The 8,610-nt window shown below is 38.8% G+C and overlaps 1 protein-coding gene across 1 annotated transcript; it reads left to right on the top strand.

Annotated features, from left to right (window-relative positions):
• Positions 1-6,093: 6,093 nt before the first annotated feature.
• On the top strand, positions 6,094-8,208 carry LOC145015130 (elongation factor 1-alpha-like). Its single transcript, XM_078973578.1, has 3 exons — positions 6,094-6,168; positions 6,490-6,966; positions 7,037-8,208. Exons 2-3 carry the CDS (start codon positions 6,505-6,507, stop codon positions 7,922-7,924), a joined length of 1,350 nt encoding a protein of 449 aa, XP_078829704.1. The 5' UTR covers positions 6,094-6,168; positions 6,490-6,504; the 3' UTR covers positions 7,925-8,208.
• The last annotated feature ends 402 nt before the right edge of the window (positions 8,209-8,610 follow it).

Raw genomic sequence — 8,610 nt, 5'->3', positions numbered from 1 at the left:
CCCATGGAAGGTCGGGGGCTTCATTTTATCGAAGTCCTAATACTAAAAAGCTCAGCCAGCTCCTCCCCCCACCGTTGTTACAGCCGTTGTAGCTGCTGCGGCAGCCGTCTCAGCAACGGTTGCATATCTGTTATCAAAATACTCCATCTTAGCGATCTAAATAGATCCAAAAATCTCCGAAATCTTACCACCTCCTCGTAGATGATCTCCCTGACACGGTCCTCTGTCAACATTAACCCACCCTGGTTGATAATCTCGGGCGCTTTCGGGGCCTCCTAATCGCCTTGCCTTGATACCGCTCCAGATCCAGTCACAAAACGCCTCGTAACCACCATACTGAAAATACACCAGGAATATATCAAATAATCCACATGAATAACAAGGAACTAACTCCCAACTAAACCCTAGGGGTTATGACTTCCTTGCTACGCGTATGGGTCCTATGCTTTCAGTAGTACGGGCCCATACTACCTTCCACACCTACCCATATTTGTCTCAAGTATCACCACAACACCCTAACAATGTACATATACATGGTGGTCGCTCAATCCTCACTTCTAGAGGAAGGCTAACTATCTCATAACTAACCTACCAGCCTCACACAACCCATCCATGAAACTTCTACCAACCTTGCAACACTAGTGTATGCTAGTCATACATAACGTTGAACCCCATAGACTTTCGAATACCTGATCCTACCCTAAGCCCTTCATCAAACAAGAACAATAAATAAGGCCAAACCAAACATTCTCAAGCTATAAGATCTTAATTATGTACGGCCGTGATGCATACACTAAGCAACTACAGTAATGATGTTAATTTCATATAAGGAAAACCCTAGGCTATCAGGCATAATACAATCAGGCAATTCTATCATGGAATTCCTGAAGATCCCTAGCCTAGTACCAGCATGTTGTCCTAACATATCACATAACCAATCACTGCATGGTATTTTGGGGTCTACTTACTGGCTCCGGCTGATCATATACTCTGCATCCTCCTTTACTTATTTTGAAAACCATTTAAAATCATTTTGAAAATCTTTCCTTGATTTGAGACTGGATTTACATGAGTGTTCCTCCAATTCACTCAAACCAAGGCTCTGATACCAACTTGTAACATCCATAAAAATCATGCCAAATTTAAACTTTTTAAAATATTCAAAAACCAATAATTATCACAAATATGTTTTCAAAATGGTTTAATATCAAAGTTTCCAAAAAACCAGTCATAAATATGAGGATCTGTACGATCACGCCTTTGCCTTTCCGCGATCATCTGATGTACCTGAAACCAAAACTGAAACTGTAAGCCCAAAGCTTAGTGAGCTCTCCCAAAATACCCATACACACAACAATATACATATAATCACATATGTTATGGGTCCAGTCAACTATCGGGTTGGAATACCCCAGACCCTCAACCATCCGGTTGACATGCCAACATACTATGGGTCCAATCATCCTCGGGGTGGAATACCCCAGGCCCATAACCAACAGGTTGGAATACCTACGAGTCCACTCATCCTTGGGATGGAATACTTACGACCCACAACCATCAGGTTGGAATGCCCAGGTCTATTGGCTTTTGCACAAAGAAGATAAGCCACAACCACCAATCAAACATGTGCACATATAACAGATAACCACATAACAGTCTATAGACAAACAAACCGATCTACCAGATCATAACAGCATATAACATCCTATCTACTAGGATTCTAATCTAACGGATCATAACAGCATATACCATCCTATATACCATGATACTGATCTAACAAATCATACAATACTCAAGCACATGACATATCAGGATAACAATCCAAAAGGGTCGGCCTGGTGCCTTAGACCCTTGAGTATAGTGAGCAAAGCTCACCTCACAACTATCGAACTGAAGTGATAAGCTCAACTCTCAAATCACCGCCACGTACTCCACCGCCTATATTTACCATAGGACCATATTCATAAATTTCCAATTTACTGAACCACCCTAGAAGTTAACTAGTCAACCCTTGGTCAAGGTCCAAGTCAATGGCCAAGGTCAACAGTTGATGTTGACCCGACTCGTCGAGTGCAGTTTGCTGACTCGTCGAGTCCTTCTCGAACTCGAGAAGTCATGAAATCCCCCGTTGACTCGTCGAGTTTCCCTATAACTCGCCGAGTCCAACCATGTCCAAATGTTGGGAAAACCCTATCTGACTCGCCGAGTCCATGCAAAAATCCTTGCACGACAATCTTCATCGGACTCACCGAGTTGGCCATGTAACTCGTCGAGTCCATGTAAAAATCCTTACACAACAATATTCATTGGACTCACCGAGTTGACCGTGCAACTTGTTGAGTCCCTTTGTTCCTTTCTCTATTCCGATGCTTTTTAAGCCACTCTAAGGCTCCATATTGCAGATCAAGCTTCTCAAGGCATGTTTATCACTTAAAGTTGATAACTTTATATGCATGCAAGGCTCTAAAGGATTAGAATGTCAAATCCAAACTTGTAATGGGGTTTAACTCAAAAGGGAAGGTTCCTGCTTGCTAAAGTTGGAGACTAGAGACAAAGATTAGCTCAGATCTGAAGTTGCAACTTCAGATCCTAGCCTGTACCCAAAATGGCTAATATATATACTAGAAAAGCCCTAATCTTCAATCATAAAGAGATCTAGAAAGAGGGAAGGTCAAGGTAAAGACTTGTTACCTTCAAACTGATGCCAAGAAGCTGAAAAGTCAGATCTACTAGCTCCTCTTAGACAACTCCTCTTATACTTCAAGCCTTCTTCTTGCAAATCACCTTCCAAGCTTGAAAATCACACAAGAATGGAGCATACACACGTATTAGGGATTTTGTACTCACAATGGCTATAAGGGGAGGCTAAGGGAGGCTAATGACCCTTTAAATAGGGTGTAATACCCTGGAAATTAGGGTTTCATCCACCAGCTCCAACTCGTCGAGTCATGTCCTCTGACTCATCAAGTTGATCACTTAAACTCACAGCTAAAAATGTTCCTACTCGACGAGTCAGGGCCTCCATCTCGTCGAGTAGACCTTTCAATATGAAAATAAAGCTATAAAATTAATACCAGAGAGTCAGGGCATTACAGCTCATAACACCCAAAACTAGTTAGATCTAACAAATGCATCATCAAGATTCAAGCTTTATACCTCCAGAAGAAAGATCAAGGTGAACAAGGTCTAGATCTACAAGCTCCAATGCAACCAACACGTCTCCAATTAGCTTATTCTTCTCCAAGATGCACCAAGAACACTCCAAAGAACTCAAAACACCTTCTTTAGCTCATAAGACTCAAACTAGGGTTAGGGTTTCAAGGGAGGATGTTGGAGAGGTAAAGGCTGAGAATGGTAGGGGTTTGAGGGAGTTAAGGAGCTTAAAAATAGGGCTCAAAACCCTGAAATTAAGGTTTGGGTTCTGATCGTATACACCCAACTTACGCCTGGTACACCCAATATACTAGGTTGATCCTCCGCGATCAGCCTTGCCTAGTATGCCCAACGTACTCGACCTAACCCAAAAACCTTCCTAACTTTTAAAGGTTATTACTTCTTCGTTTCAACTCCGTTTTTGTCAATCTTTATATCCACGGAAAGGTATTGTAGAGCCTATGATTTTCCCTTTTCTACCCTTCGACCCAAAGCACAATTTAAAGGTTAAGATCTCGCACCCATCATTGCCTCCATCCAAAGGTCTAAACAGTACCTCCTTAAGGCCCAAAGCCTTTACACAATCGACTTCCGGCCCACGACCCTGAAATAAGAAATAACAGGAAATAGGATGTTACACCCATCTTCCTTCTGACTACTTCCTTGATAACATCATAGTCCCAATCATTGATACTCATTTTAGATTTGAATTAACCTCATTCATTTTTAATTTACTTGATCCCAGACCATTAACGATTGAAAGGGATGCAACTACATAATTAGGGTTGGTGGTGTTATGGAGAGAGACCGAGAAATAAGAGATGCAATTGAGAAATGGGTGGGGTTTGGGGGTTGGGTGGGTTTATTTGTTTTCTTTCAATTTAATTAAAATTAAACCAAACAAAAAAAGATAAAAGAAATTGAAAAGGGCAAATAAGTCATTTTACGTGGCTTAAGAACCAATCATGTAAGTTTTAGAAACCACACGGGCCATTCGTATAAAAAAAATTAGCATGGACTGAGTTTGCGGCCTTTGGTAAACCACAAAGACCATTTATGTAATTTTGTCTTAAAAAATATAAAATAAATTCAAAAGGGCATAAAAGTCATTTCATAGGCTTAGGGACCAACCATGCAAGTTTTAGAAGCCACATGAACTAGCTGTATATAAAAATAAAAAATTAATAAAAAAAATTAGCAAGATTTAGTTTTGTGACCATTGGTAAACATATGGACCATTTTTGTAATTTTGTCATGAAAGTAGGATGCTGGAATTGGTAGATTTTTAAAATATATTGCCTTAATTAAAATAAACTACAATGAAAGTATAATGTTGTAAATGGTAGATTTTCAAAGTATAATACTCTAAAATGACATAAACTGAAAGTAGGATGTTATAATTGGTTGAACGGTTAGGGGTTGTAAATGGTTTATTTTCGGTGATTTCTTATGTCATACAAATTAATAGTATTCTTTCAATGAATACTTTCATTTCAAAGATTAGTTACCTTTTGTTAGACGGTGAATAATTCCTTGTAGGGAAGAGTTTCCTTTTGCCATTGAGTGAATAGTTTTATTTTGTAAAAAAAATCACATTCCAAGAAAACACACACAATTATCAAAAAATATATTTAACATTAAGTGACAACGGTAATTTCATGACACGTGTGTGTTTTTTTCATTTGAGTTGTGTTTTGGTGGGAAGAGAAGGGTTGATGTTCATGTTGAGAGGGAACCTAGATGGACAGGAGATCAAACAACAATGACTACACATCTTTGTCTTCTTTTCGATCAACAGGATTAGATCATAACAGTTACATGGGGTTTACGCAATCCCAAACAACTCCTAAAAGTATGTTATATATTTTACATAATTGTTTCGCAAATATCAAATCGTATGTTTCTTTGGTTAGATGCGCTATGAAATCACGGCAAGCCAAATTATTTCCATGGACCGAGAACTTTTGCTCGAGGGTTTAATTCTACTTTTTGAAAATTAAAAAGTTGAAATTAGTGTGCTGTGTATTTGATTGGGTTGACGGATTCAATTTTGTTGAGAAATAAAGGGGAAGGGGAGATCTATGAGGAACAGATAGGGAGCCAAGATTTGCCAACGTAAACTTTATATGAAAAGGCTATGTTTAAAAATTAAAGATTATTTACACAATATAATATAAATTACTATTATTAATATAGTTAAAAGTTAAATTAAATATTAAAGGCCACTTTGACGTCGTCCTATTTCGCTTTGGACCACGGAGATCGGGGGAATTCTGATTTCATAAATTGTTTGCACAATCGACTAGTCAATATTGCTCCCAATTTAGATGCGAATATATCTCTTTGCCAAACAACCAAAGACTTTATAAAACACGTGCACCAAGTATTTCATGAAATCTTTCCCATAACTACAAAAATTCTCCCTTCACTTTTAGAAAACAGTCACTCCAGTCCCTTTATATCTTAATTAATGAAACGTGCTGTTTTTTCATGCCGTATCTGTTATGGCTTTTGAGTATTGGACGTGTTTATTTATTAAATTGGTCTAAATAAAGGGTGAAAAGAATGAATATACTTAATTGATATTCATACTATTAATTATATTCCATAAATATAGTAATAGTATGCATTTTAATTAGCATTTACTACATATATTTGGAAGACCTAAAACAATACAACTTATGATAAAAATCCATGGATGAGTATTCCCTTTGTTAAAAACTATATATTCCTCTCACTTGTTAGTTCCGATCATATTGATATTCATAGTTTTTAAAATTAAAAGTGTTCAGATTGTAATTAATATCATCATGGGTTTCAAGTAGCTCAGACTTCATTGTTTAGGGGGGTTAACTGTAACTGCCATAATTTTTTGACGCGGCCAATCCGCACTTCTCCCATATATATAAACTACCTCGTACGTCTTCACATTAACTTGCACTCTCACTCTCTTCTACTAGCGATTGATCATTGCTTCCTCTGAAACTAGGGTTTTGATCCATTATTCACTACAAGGTCACATCTCTCTTCGATGCACTTTATTTTAGTAATTCTTTGATCATAAATGATCAAAGTTAAATATTTTGATGATCAATGAAATCAGATCTTACTGATTTATTCGATCTATCTTCTGTTTTGATTTGATTACTTGTATGTACTGTTTGATCGGTATTCTTCATCTTCATTTCCGATGATTCTTTCCGTTTACGACTGTTTTAATATTGCTTAGCTTTTGGAAGATTTCTTTTCAAAATTGAATCATTCTCTGAAACTTGTCCAAAGTTAAAGATTATATATGTTATTATAATTATTCTGAAGTTTATTTTGTTAATACAGTTTTAAGATTTGATCATGGGTAAGGAAAAGACTCACGTCAACATTGTGGTCATCGGACATGTCGACTCCGGCAAGTCTACCACCACCGGACATCTGATATATAAGCTTGGAGGAATCGACAAGCGTGTGATTGAAAAGTTCGAGAAAGAAGCTGCTGAGATGAACAAGCGTTCATTCAAATACGCATGGGTGCTCGATAAACTCAAGGCCGAGCGTGAGCGTGGTATCACCATCGACATTGCTTTGTGGAAGTTTGAAACCACAAAGTATTACTGCACTGTAATCGACGCTCCCGGCCACCGTGATTTCATCAAAAACATGATCACCGGAACTTCTCAGGCCGACTGTGCCGTCCTTATCATCGACTCCACCACCGGTGGCTTTGAAGCCGGTATCTCTAAAGATGGTCAGACTCGTGAACACGCTCTCCTTGCTTTCACCCTTGGAGTCAAACAGATGATTTGTTGTTGCAACAAGGTAATAGATTTGTACCTTTTTTTTTTCACATCGATTTCTTCTATGTTTACACTTTTTCTCTTCTTTACAGATGGATGCGACTACCCCTAAGTACTCAAAAGCGAGATACGATGAAATTGTGAAGGAGGTTTCATCGTATTTGAAGAAGGTCGGATACAACCCTGACAAGATCCCATTTGTTCCGATCTCTGGTTTCGAAGGTGACAACATGATCGAAAGGTCCACCAACTTAGACTGGTACAAAGGTCCAACTCTCCTCGACGCTCTTGACGCCATTAACGAACCCAAGAGACCTTCCGACAAGCCCCTTCGTCTTCCCCTTCAGGACGTGTACAAGATTGGTGGCATCGGAACTGTTCCAGTCGGTCGTGTTGAAACCGGCGTCATCAAACCGACGATGCTCGTGACTTTCGGTCCATCTGGTTTGACAACTGAAGTTAAGTCCGTTGAGATGCACCATGAAGCTCTCCAGGAAGCACTCCCAGGCGACAACGTCGGATTCAACGTGAAGAATGTGTCTGTGAAAGATCTGAAGCGAGGATACGTTGCGTCTAACTCGAAAGACGATCCATGCAAGGGTGCTGCCAACTTTACTTCGCAAGTTATTATCATGAACCACCCGGGACAGATCGGAAACGGCTATGCTCCGGTGCTTGACTGTCACACGTCACATATTGCCGTGAAGTTTGCTGAAATTTTGACAAAGATTGATAGGCGATCGGGGAAGGAGCTTGAGAAGGAGCCGAAGTTTCTTAAAAATGGTGATGCGGGTATGATCAAGATGATTCCGACGAAACCCATGGTGGTGGAGACGTTCTCGGAGTATCCACCACTTGGGCGGTTTGCGGTGAGGGATATGAGGCAGACGGTGGCGGTGGGTGTGATCAAGAGTGTGGAGAAGAAGGATCCGACTGGAGCAAAGGTGACGAAAGCAGCAGCGAAGAAAGGTGGGAAATGAATCGTGCGGGTTAGGATGTTGAAGATGGTTCGTTTGGTTGGTTCGTTGAATGATTTTTTGATAATTTTGTTGCCAATGCCGCAAACATGGTCGGAGAACTGGGTTCTGGATCGGCGGTGGCGAGTCTAAACTTGTGCTGCATCTAGTAGTTTGGGTCAATAAGCAGCTAGAATGTTTGAGTTAGGGTTTTTGATTTTTTTTTTTTTTTTTTTTTTTTTTTGTTCTTATGGATTCATATTAATTAATTAGGGTTTTTTTTTGTTAAATGGTTTGTTGATGTTGGATTGTTGGCTTAGATTGTTTTATCATCGAATTACTATTTGAATCAATCTTGCAAAAGGACTATCTGAATATAAATAATTGTAGGGTTAATATTTGGTATGCACTCATAGTTATAATAAAATTTTTAACAAAGAAAATATGACCTTTTTGTGATATAATTAGGGGTAGCACGCTGTGAACAGTTCAAGGAAAATTAATGTGTATACCATAAGTAAGATACAATTTATCAAGATTGTTTTTCTATTTGAGTAAATTACTATTTATGTGTATACCATAAGTAAGATACCATTTATCAAGATTGTTTTCTGTTTCATGTTTAGTTAAGGATGTCAAAAAATCTCGTGGGATCCGATTCCGAATGGGGAATATTTGTTTAAAAAATTGGGGATTGGAGCGGAGGCGGG

Source organism: Lactuca saligna, chromosome 9, assembly GCF_052625555.1.
Source record: "Lactuca saligna cultivar CGN05327 chromosome 9, ASM5262555v1, whole genome shotgun sequence".
NCBI classification, from domain to species: Eukaryota; Viridiplantae; Streptophyta; class Magnoliopsida; order Asterales; family Asteraceae; genus Lactuca; species Lactuca saligna.
Note: the sequence above shows the minus strand (reverse complement) of the source record. Positions and strands in the feature narration are given on the sequence as shown.